At 37.3% G+C, this 12,290-nt stretch overlaps 1 protein-coding gene across 1 annotated transcript in view; it reads left to right on the top strand.

Moving 5' to 3' along the window:
• The first annotated feature begins 7,488 nt into the window (after positions 1–7,488).
• Positions 7,489–12,290, top strand: part of TENM1 (teneurin transmembrane protein 1) — a 659,425-nt gene continuing 654,623 nt past the window's right edge. Inside the window, 1 exon segment of the mRNA XM_027767184.1 lies at positions 7,489–7,762. Within this exon segment, the coding sequence (XP_027622985.1) occupies positions 7,546–7,762 (217 nt within the window). The 5' untranslated portion in view covers positions 7,489–7,545.

Raw genomic sequence — 12,290 nt, forward strand, 5'->3', positions numbered from 1 at the left:
ATATGGCACATCCATTCTACATAGCCATTAAAAGCAATGGTTGAAGAAATAGTGTAGAAACATGCAAAAAACATCTAGAGAGAAGAAAGCAACATAACAAATATTGTGTGTATATTATTACTGGAAGAAAATAGATAAAAATGACAGCAGTCATTCTTCAAAACTGAATTATGAGGGAGACTTTTTCCCCCTCAGTTTTGTAAGGATTCAAGTGATTATGTTACCTTTATAGTGTTATTTTTCCCTGTGACAATTTACTACTTAAGGATTTCCTTAAAGAAACAAAACAAAACAAAGCAAAACAAAAACACACACACAAGAAAAAAATGGGGTGGGGAGGAAAAGAATCAATCAGGATTTCACACTCTTTTTTAAGATGTTCCTAAACCCAGTGTTTTCTGAATCAGTCAATCTGCATTAATGTAAAAGATTCTTATTGGAGAAAATTACTGTAATAATTTCAAAGGGAACTATCCCCTTTCGCTATTCCCCAGGCACTATGTGGCCTCATTTCCCCTCTCTGGTGTACTATGAAGGCTTGCTCTCCTTAGGCAATGATCTATGTAGTCTGCCTTCCTTCCTTCTTCCCTTCCTTCCTTCCTTCCCTCCCTTTTCTTTCTTTCTTTCTTTCTTTCTTTCTTTCTTTCTTTCTTTCTTTCTTTCTTTCTTTCTTCTTTTCTTTCTTCTCTCTCTCTCATCTCTCTGTCTCCTCTCTCTTTCTTTCTTTCAGTGGAGTGGGACTTTCTGCTGAAGGCTTCATCCTATAAGCAGCTACTCTGAGTGGGACCATGCTGAGGGTAAACCAGAAACAGGAATATATTTTGAGAAAACAGTATACATGATTAAGAGTAAGAAATGGGAAGAAAATAAAAGTATAGAAAAAGAGAAGTTGACCCAATGCATGCATGTGTATATATATAATCACAGATTCAAAACCAGTGTTTTAGTTCATCTACCCTATAGTACATTGGAGTGTGTATGAGAGGGTTGGTGAGAAGGAGAGGAGAGTTGGAAAGAAGGAGAGGAGAGTTGGAGAAGGGAGGAGAGGGGAGAAGGAATGGTAAACCCTGAAACCTGGTCTTGAGAATACCCACTTTATTATTTTTTTTACTGGCAGATCAGTCCAAGCCTCTCTTCAGTTTCATATAAAATCACAGAATTTTAGATCTGGAAGTGTTCTTTAAGATAATCCAATGTCTTTATTTTACATTTAGGGAAACAAAACCCTGAGAGAGGGGGAGTAACTTACCTAAGGTTACTCTGTTAGGTTTTCTGAAAGGCAGTGTGGAATAGTGGTTAAGAGTATGGTCCTTGGAGTTTGAAAGAATAGAAACCTCAACTCGGCAGCTTAGTACCTATATGTCCTTAGCAAGACACCTAACTGGAGTGTTCCTTGATTTTCTTTATCCATACAATGGGGATAAAAATAGTACCCACATCATAGGATACTCTAAGAATTAAAGGAGTTAATTGGCCCATCCTGATAGTGTAGTCGGTAGCATAATGAACTGCAGTGCTAGAAACCACAAGACTGACCACGGGTTGGGGTCCCCAAGTGGGCTGACTTTTAACATGGTAGGAGCATCCGTATGTACCCAAGATCCTGATGAGCTGGGGGAAGTGATTGCAGCATGAGGAGACTCTGTTGGGGGTCCTTCTGTCTGTCTTTTCTCTCTCTTTCACATGCACATACTTCCTATCATGAATTAAAAATAAACAAACTTTAAAAAAAAATGAAAGGAAAGGGATTAATAAAAGAAAAGCACTATAACAAGTGGTACCTGACAGCTTCCATATGAGTTAGTTGCTGCTGCTGCTGCTGCTGCCGCTGCCGCGCTGCTGCTGCTGCTGTTTTTATTGTGCTAATTCTGTCATTCTAAGGCCAGTGATTTCCATATACAGTTATCGCTCTCTAGCCTTATGGTGACTAAATAAATGAACATAAACTTCCCTGGATATCTTCTGAAGTCAACTTGGAGTTTATTTTGTTAACAAACAGAGAATAGAAAGCACAAGGGCAAACCACAGGTGGTGACATTTGAATTTATACTCTGTGAACTGTCTGAATAGATCTGCTGTAGTAAAGATAATTGAGTTCTTTGTTTTTCACTCTGTTTCCTGGCAGCATGTGTCTTATGTATACATTTGCTTTGTTCTAATATTTATCAATATCAAAATAATAGAGAAATTAAAAGTTATTTCGATGTGAATAACATTGTATGTGCATTTGGTTTTTCTGTGAGGTGACAGTGTCATCATCACAGCTAAATAGCATTTACTTGACAGTGGACCTCCAGGATGCCATTTTTGGCACTGAATGAAAAAGTCAGTTAAACCAATATGAGCCTATCCTTTACCAGGGAGTATTTCAAATGACATCTTTTAAAAATTATTGTACTTCCACACTTTATTAGATTTAAATTATTGATACTTTAGAAAGCCCTCCCAGCCTTCTCTTGGTCCACTGCTGGTAGAGTAGCCCAGAAATTCTTGAGTTCTAGAGAGGTCCCTGGTCAGTCCCTGGAGAATGCAGGTGACTATATCACAAGGACCTGCTTCAGTATACTTCTGGATGTCTGGGGAATCCTTTCCAGGAAGGATATCACTTCAAACTTGATACTGAGATCTCTGTGTATTCTCAGGTGTTTGGGGGAGGTGGAAGCCTTCTCTAGGAACTTTTCACCACATACCAGGCCTGATTGTGTCTTTGAATACAACAGGAATGGTCCTGCCATCTGGAGTGGGGACATTCACCACACAGCCACTTACTTAGAGCCTTCCAAAGACTGATCCTGGCAGGATAAATGATATCAGAGCCATCTCTCTTAAAAATGTTATGGGGCTTGTCCTTTAAAACAAAGACTATGTCAGTTGGAATATTGTTGGAGGTTTGGTATCATTCTCTGGGGAAGATGATTTTGGTCCCTTCAGACTTAGTTGGCTGGCAACAGTTGAGGATCAGATAGCAGGGAAGGATTCTTTCCTCTGGGTTTATACCAGTTTTATGGCTTAAAGGAAGATTGCTTCCAAGGACACTCAATAGCCTTGAGTAGTAATAACATTTCTAGCTGATTCATGACTAATTAAAAATTTGAAAATGATTCACAATGGCTACAGGAGTTTCTCTCTCTCTCATTTACGTCTTACAAATAAACATACTAAGGGAAAAGAGAATGTCTAGGTTTCTATACATTAAAAATAAGGATGATTTTGAATATGCTAAATCATAGCTACCAAAACATAACATTCGACATTAGAAGCAACACATTTTTTTGTTTTAAAAGTTACCGTCTTAGGTTTGTGCAGCAATAAGTGTAGATTCATAGCAAGTGTGGCTTAAATAGGATGACTATTCTGGCCATTCCCATACTGTGTTAATTGTGATCAGAGTGAACCAAAGACTTGACTAAAAGAGGAAGTGAAACTCTTTGGGAAGTATACTTTAGAAGATAAAATAGTACCTATTAATCTCTATATTAGAGCAGAAAACATTTTAATTCCTTTTTTGTTATGAACTCCTTGATATATGTTTTCAATTGTCAATGGCCACACATGGAAAATTGTTCTTTACTCCAACTCTTTAAACTCTCATTCTTCAATGAATAAAGAATTATATGTAAGTACCAGCAAGTGGTGTGGTGGTTAAAGTGCTGGTCTCCCACATGCCCAAATGTGGTTGAAATCCCGGATCTGACGGCTTGAAAATCATGCTGAATGTACGTGCATGTATGTCTAAAATCCCAGGAAGAAAATGGAGAAGGAATTACAGCATAGGTAGGCCCCTTGGAGGGTTATTTCTCACTTTCTTTCTCTCTATCTCTGTCTGTCTCAGGCAAGGGCATGTGTCCTATGACAAAAAACCTTAAGGGAAAAAATGTGCACAGTGGAATTTCAGTGGTTGTAATGATAGCGTTGGTGATATAAACTAAATCAAGGGCAGTCATTTCCCAATACCTTCATCTTTGGTGCAATAATATTACTTTGTCTTTCTTTGTAAGAGTCATTTCATTCTGCTTTGCAGTGAATGAAGTTGTCTATTTATTACTCGCATTAGGCTTTGAATTCCTTGAGAACAGAGACTATGGATTATTCATTTTCAGATTTTCTCCAGCCCCTCATGAGAGTGTTTAACAATTGTTCATTTGTTCATTCAATATGTCCAGATCAAGTATCTCCTGTATGCCAGACAGAGAGCTTAATCTGAAGGCTGTAGCAGTGCGCAGTGCTTACATGTTAGTGGGAAGACCAGATGATAGATAAACAAGCCAAGTAAGTGTGTCATTTGGTGATAAATTCTTGAAAATACTGGAAGGAGGGTAAGAAGTACTAGTTTTTGATTGTTTTCGATAGGAGGTTGCGAAGGCCCTGAAGTGGGAACATGTTTGGTATTTTCAGAAACAGCAGGAAGGTTAGTGTGGGAAGAGTGTGGAGTCAAGAGAGAAAATAACAGGAGATGCGTTTGGTGAGGTTAGGTTAGGAAAAGATACACCTTGTAGGCATTGGAAGGATTTTGGTTTTTATTTGTTACTCCTGAGCAGAGGAATGATGTGGCATGACTTTGTTTTTAGAAGTTTCACTCTGGCTGCAGTATGAAGGATGTGCTATAGGGAGACAATGATCTAAGTATCTGTATACCAGTTAGAATAGTGCAGTAATCCAGGTGAGAGAGGACAGCTTGAACCAGTGTGTAAGGGAGGAAGTGGAGAGAGAGACTTGTTTTCTGGATGTATACGAAGGCAGCACTACCAGCATTTACTAATGCATCGTATGTGAAAGATAAAAGATAGGAATCACAAATATTAAGAATAGAGTAGTTGGGGGCAACAGGTGACATGATGATAAAGGCACTGGACTCCCACGAAGTCAACTGCAGTTTGAGTCCCAGACCTGGTGCCTTGAAAATCACACCACGTGTGTGTGTATATCTTTACCCAAAGTCCTGAGAAGAGAATAGAGGAGAAGGGATTGAAGTGTAGCCATCCCCACAGTGGGGGTGATTTTTCATTGTCTCTTTGTCTCTCTGGCAAGGGCATTCTCCCTATCTGCCCCCTTGCCACCAAAAAATTAAAAAAAAGAAAAAAAATAGAATGGCTGGCTACAAAAATGCAAAAGACTGTGAAGGAAGCAGGTTTGGAAAGGGGTGGGGGACCAGGAACTTAGTTTTGAACATACTAAGTTGAGTAAGCAGTAAGTCATTTTATCTGGTTTCTCTCTGAGCATGCTTATCTCTGATATTAATTCAAACCAAACTATGTGCCACCATAGACCAGTTATGCCACTATAGGTTCAAGAATTAGTTTCTGTCATGTGTGTGTCTATAGTAGTGGTATGGGGAATACAAAGCTCTATAAAGACTCAAATACTGCCTTCAAGGAGCTTCATTTTGGTTAGAGAAATAAGACCTCAACAAAGTTGTGAAACATTGTCCATACTACAAAGCAATATATGTACCGTTTAATACACATCAATCTATAAGTCTTTATGGAGTGATTTCTGTGTTCTGTGTGATTTCTACACACACAATAGGAATTCCAAAAGGAGATACTGTACCTGATAGAGGAGCTACCAGGTAGATGTCTGTAGATTTCTTTGAAAATACATATGGTAACAAGCTGAAGAAAAATGAAGGAATCATTTCATTGCAAAATCAAATTGTAAAGTTATGTGGTTTCAGACTAGGATTTTTATCATTGTGTGAAAGGACCAAGGTACAAAGTTATAGCAATGGATGGATATAGGGATTAAAAATAATGTCAAACAGGACGTTAGTAAGAAACAGATAGGGGTTATTAACTGTTGATGATGACATGTATAGTATTCTCAACTGGATTGGTCTGAGAAGTATTTCATGATGGGCAAAGTATTTTTACAAGCAAAATGAGAAATAGCAATTGACTGTTTTAAAAAATAATTAGAATAATAAAAATAAGGATTGGGGAAAACAGAAAAGATATGGAATGTTGAAGTGGGGAGATTAATGTCTCTGTACTGACTGACATGCATGGCATTCCCTTTTGAAAAAACAAGGTAATACAATGTAAAGTTATATGTAATCCAATGTGAGTCCTGGACCCGGCAGCTTGAGAAACACTCTGGGAGCATTTGTGTATATGTTAAAAATCTCAGGAAGAAGATGGAGAAGGGACTGTGGCATGGAAGTTCCCCTGTGGGAGTGATTTATCACTTTATCACTTTCATTCTCTCCTTCTCTGTCTACTTTTCTGTCCTTCTCTGGAGAGCACTATAGCAAGAACTAAAATAAAGAAAGAAAGAAAGAAAGAAAAGAAAATAGAAACTATTTATTTATTTATTTATTTATTTTTGCTAGAGGGCACATGCACTCACCAGAGAGAGACAGAGAGAAAGAGAAAAGGAGAGGAGAAATCACTGCCCCCGTCCATCCCACCCCAGGGAATGGTCATGCCACAATCCCTTCTCCATCTTTCCCTCTTTTTGGGGATTTTAGGCTTCCTAGCATCTTTCTCAAGCCTCCAAGTCTGGGGCTTAAGCCATGCAGTTGGTCAAATGGGATCTTGCTGCCTTAACCTCCGGGCCACGGAGCTTGCTCCCCAAGTAAAAATACTTTTTTAAAGGGTTTTTAACTTCATAAAGGACTTTGGCCTCTCAGATGGCATTTTATCTTCTCAAACCTCTGGGCTGAGTAGGGCACCTAACTGACCCTGAGAGCTTCAGTGACTTCTGGTTGAGCATTCCTTGGGGAACAGGTATTCTTTCAGTAATTGATCACGAAGTTTTAAATTGTTATTTCTAAGCCTGATTTTAATCTTCCTGTTCCTATACTAGGGTGCTAACCAGAAGTGTTGTTCACATCCTCTCAGTACTATGAAGAACAAAAATTTACCACCATCTAACTCATTAAAAAGGCTCTGCAGGCCTGAGGCTCAAAAGCCACAATATGAACATGAAGAACTCAGTCCCCCTCAAGGACACTTTATTTCATGAGCTCTGCTAGTCACCTCTCTCACTCAGAATCCTTCCCTTCCTCAGAGCCTTTGTCTTAAATGTGATATTAAACCAGAGGCAAGAACGTATTGTTTGTGAATGTAGTTCTCTTACCAGTTTTCGTTTCAAATGTGGTATGTGCTGGGTTAACATTTGTACTCCTGGCTACTTGCAAATCTGCTATTTTTTAATCTAACAACTGACTCTAACATTAAAAACATGTGCACAATGTAAAACAACGTTGTCCTTTGTTTGCATTCCAATACAAATATTTTTGAAGGCTCTCTTTTACCTTGAGTATTTTCTGATGCTGCAACCCCCAGCTTAATCCTAAATACTTGACAATATATGCATGGAACACAGAGTGTTATTATTGCCTCCGGCTAGCTTCATGTCATCTAGTTTGTCTTTTGCTTCACTCCTTTGATAGTATTATCAGGACCAATTGTGAATCTGCCAGATGCATTTTCTCACAAAAGGACAAATCTAAGAAGGCTTGTTTTTCTCTCTCTATTCCAGAACTGCTTGCATTAAAGGACTCCCTCATCCTTTTTTCATGAAACTTAGCTTGCTTAATCAGAGATGGAGCAAACAGACTGCAAACCCTACCAGCCTCTGTCAAAAGTCAAGCATGAAATGGATTTAGCTTATACCAGTTCTTCCGATGAGAGTGAAGATGGAAGAAAACCAAGACAGTCATACAACTCCAGGGAAACTCTGCATGAGTATAACCAAGAGCTGAGGCTGAATTACAATAGCCAGAGTAGAAAGAGAAAAGAAGTAGAGAAGTCTACTCAAGGTATGTTTTTATTGCAATTGTACAACGAATACTATTTCTCATTAGAGAATGCTCCTATGCATAAACTTATGTTTCAGAAACAAATTTGCTGATGTTAACTGGTTAATAATTCACACTGCTTACATATGCTCAGTGAATCTGTTTCATATGCTAACCCAGCTGAGGTTGTAGGTTACATGTGCTTTTTACGGATTATGCATGAATTTGGATGCAACAATCCTCTTATCAGAGCATTCAAAATTTGTCTAATCCTACAAATAGCCATTTACAGACTGAAGGATAAATAATTTATAGTAAGATGAAAAGTAAACAGCTAAGTGCTTTTCAAGCCATTGCCTATATGGGACAAAAGTCTCAAATAAATATTTGGCTGCTAAAAAGCTAGAAAGTTAGTGAAGACCACCAAACAAGTATCCAGAAAATTTGTCAACAGAATGCAGAAACCTTACATGGCATAGTTTAAAGGAAAAGTAAGCCTTTTGGGGATCCACAGCGATATTTTGGAGTATACTCTTTGGGCAGCCTGGATTTCTTGATTAATCAGATAGTCTCTAACAAATAAAAACAGGTAAATAGAAATTTGATTATCTATCTTTTTCTAATTGATAGATAAGTGGTATTATATACAATTTTTACTAGACAGGAAAAAGTATTGACATCACAGGTTATTTTTTATGAATAAGTCAATGCTGAGATAGAAATAAAAAAACCCACAGATTTGATTATCTAGATCAGTGGTTCTCAAAGTGCAGATCCTAGAAAAGCACTTAGCATCACCTTGGAATTCATTAAAAATGTAAATTCTCAGGTCCCATGCAGACCTATTGAGTCAGAAACCCTGAGGGGTGGAATCCTACAATTTATGGTTAAACAAGCCCTGTAGGAGATTGTGATGCTTGCTCAAGTTTGAAGATCACTGTTCTATCCTCTGAATTCTCCTTTACACAAATGGCTTTAATGATCACATCTACTAGGATGTCTTCCAAATATTAATATTTAAAAATTTAAAAATTTATTTATTTCTCTCATGAGAAAGGAAAAGAGTGGAGAGAGAGGGAGGAAGAGAGAAGCACCCTCAACAGGGTCTCACATGTTCATCTACCAGGATTATGGACACACACACACATGCACATGTGACCAATGTGTACAGGTTGACCCAGAATCCAAATCCTGATCTTCCTATGGCTTCCAGTATTGCAGAATATTGCACTATTAGTGTTGGACCTTATTATTGTTTTTAATTGCCAAATAATGAATGTACATATTTGTGGGGTGCAGTAAGATTTTTCAGTATAATGATCAAACCAGGGTAATTAGCAAATCCATCACCTCAGACATTTATTATTACATCTTATTATTACTTCATGTTGGGAACACTCAAAATCCACTCTTTTACTTATTTTGAAGTATACAATAAATTATTGTTTACTATAGTTACCTTATTGTGCTATAGAACACTAGAACCCATTCCTCTTATTGAAATATAGTTCGTATTCATTAATCATTATTATCTTCCTATCCTTCCCTCCCTCATACCCTTCCTGGCCTCTAGTAACCACTGTTCTATTCTCTACTTCTATTAGGCAAACTTATTTAAAAAATATGTTTGTTCTTGTTTTTTTTTTTTTTTTTTTTCATTGTCAGAGGGTATATGTGCTTGCCAGAGAGAGACAGAAAGAAAGAGAGTGGAAGAAGCACCCCTCAGTGGGGCATGGGCATATCTGAGGAGAATCTGTTCTCTTCCATTTCATCGTCACAATGGAGGAGAATCTGTTCTCCATTTCTCCATCCTGTCTAGATTTTGGGCATGTGTGCACACATGCTAGGTATGTTTGTCAAGCTGCCGGGGCAGGTTCTTGAACTGTGGTTGGCTATGTGGTGTCCATCTCCCTTATTCACTAGGCCATCCATGAGGTTAACTTCTTCAGCTTCTACATATGAATAAGAATGTATAATATTTCTCTTTATGTGTTTATTTGACTTAACATGATGTCCTCTAGGCTCATCCATGTTGCTTTGAATGACAAGAGTTTATTCTTTTTAATGAGTGAATAATATTCTATTTATATATATACTACATTTTGTTTATCTGTTCATCTATTGATGACAACTTAGGTTGATTCCATATGTTGGCTACTGTGAACAGCACTGTAATGAACATGGGAGTATAGGTATCTCTTAGACATACCGATTTCCTTTCCTTTGTACATGTACTCAGTGGTGGGATTGCCACATCATATGGTATTTTTAAAAAATTATCTTTGGGCCAGCAGGTGGCATGATGATTAAGGCACTGGACTCCTATGTGGTTGAGTGTGATTTGAGTCCCAGACCTGGCAGCTTGCTTTCTCACTTGCCCTCTCTCTCTCTGTCTCTGGTGAGCGCATGTGTGCAATAGTGAATTTGAAAATGATAATAATCATTAATAAAATTAAATAAATAATTCCTTTAAAATTATCTCCAGTTCTAATCTCTTCTTGAACTCTAGTCCCAAACCTTTTGCTTACCTGATGGACATGTTCAAATAAATAGCACATGGTAACTCTAAATTAATAGATCTAAAAGGAGGTTATCATCTCCACTCTTCTTCCTCACATCACCAACATCTGTTAATGATATCCCCCATCCTTCCAGTCAACCACACATACTTCCTTTCATATATACTTCCTTTATTATGATTTAAGGAATGTGTAGTTCTAAATATATATATATATATATATATATACGCACACATATATAATATATAAATATGTATATTATATATAGCTCTAAATATATATTATATGAGGATTGGGTGATAAAGTGGTTGGCCTAATGTTGGAAGTTTAAATGGGAATGCACTCTGGTGACAGTTCTAAAAATAAAAGCAATTATATATTGAATGAATATAAAGGGCTAACCAGTCTTAGATTTTGTCTACATATTATAATCAAAAGGAATTTGAAGTAAAAGGTGTTTGTTTTCTGTGATTGCACCATGAATTCCTTTCAATAAACTATTTTCACTCAATAAGCTTTCATTTAGCTTAATATATGTCAGGCCTCGAGTCTGATGCTGAGTATGGAGATGATTGCTTTTACAAAACTCATAGTGTGGTGAAGAAAGTGGACATCAAAGAAATTACTACAATTAAATGTAATAAGTGCATTTATAGATTAAGTGCTGCCAAAGTGCACAAATGAAACTTCTAACTTCCTCAAGGGAATCAGGGTCTGAAGTGCACATATAAAACACCTAATGTCTTCAGGGAAATCAAGGCAAAATTGTATCCAGGTCTTAACATTTTAGTAAGAGCTTACCAGGAAGATATTCCAAGAAAATAGATGAGCAAGTGCGAAGTACAAAGCTATGAAAAGGCCTGGAATGGTGAAATATTCAATATGGCTAGAGCAAGGTATATTGGACCCAGATCATAAGGTTTGCCTACCCCATTTGGGAGTTTTTTGTTTTGTTTTGTTTAAGCACAAAAAAAAAAGTTTTCAATTGGTCGATATTCCATGATGAATTGTAACTTCTAGGATGAGAAATATATGAAAAAATTGTAGATGTATAGGTAGCAGTGGAGAAGATTAACTGTAGTGGGGAATAACTGGATGCAGGGAGAAAATCTGTGAGATCACTGAATCAAACCAAGGCTAAGAATGGCAATGGGGAGTTAAACAACAGCTATGGAAGTAAAAGGGCACATACATGATATATTAATGTGGTCAAATTCGTAGAACTTGGTAATTGATTATTGGTCAAGGTAGAAAGATATGAGTCAAGGATGACTCTAAAGGTTCAAGTTTAGGAAACTGGGAGGATGGTGATCCATTTACCAAGAGAAAGAACATAGGAGGAGGAATGGGTTTGGAAGGGAACAGGGTGAATTTCTTTTTGGACATGTTAAGTTTAAGATGCTGGTATGACATCAGTTGGATTTTCCCATCAGGTAGTTGGAAATGTGTGTCTAGGGTTCAGGACAAATCTGGACTGTTGCTGTAAGTAGATTTGAGCCCATCAGTGTCTTAAAGTATAAGATGCCTTGTGATGGATGAGATTACCCAGGGAGAGTGTGTAGGGTGAGACTAGAAAAAGGCCAAGGATAAAAACCTGAATCTATCATCCATGAACTGACATAAACACATCGTGAACCTATTTATATTTTTATCCAGCACCACCTTTGTTGCACTGACTTATATAAAGTACAGTATAAAGATCCAGGAGCTGGAAATCTGTAAACTTCATGTCTTATCTGCCACTGACTTGCTGATCTGTAGAGAACTAGGAGGGAAAATACATACTGCTTTGGGGAGAAATGAATCCTATGTTAGGCAGAATGGTGGTCCCAATTACCATCTTTACTGTGAGGTCTGGAATCCTCTTTGTTGTTTTATTTCATGTATTACTACCTATGAGTCAGAGAACTTGTTCTAAATTTTCAGAACAATGATATTTATTGCCTCTTGCATCAATCTAGCTGAAGTTATGCCTAACTCTTTATTTATTTATTTATTTATTTATTTATTTATTTATTTATTTAGAAGTG

Source organism: Tupaia chinensis, unplaced genomic scaffold, assembly GCF_000334495.1.
Source record: "Tupaia chinensis unplaced genomic scaffold, TupChi_1.0 Scaffold143996_1, whole genome shotgun sequence".
Lineage (NCBI taxonomy): Eukaryota > Metazoa > Chordata > Mammalia > Scandentia > Tupaiidae > Tupaia > Tupaia belangeri.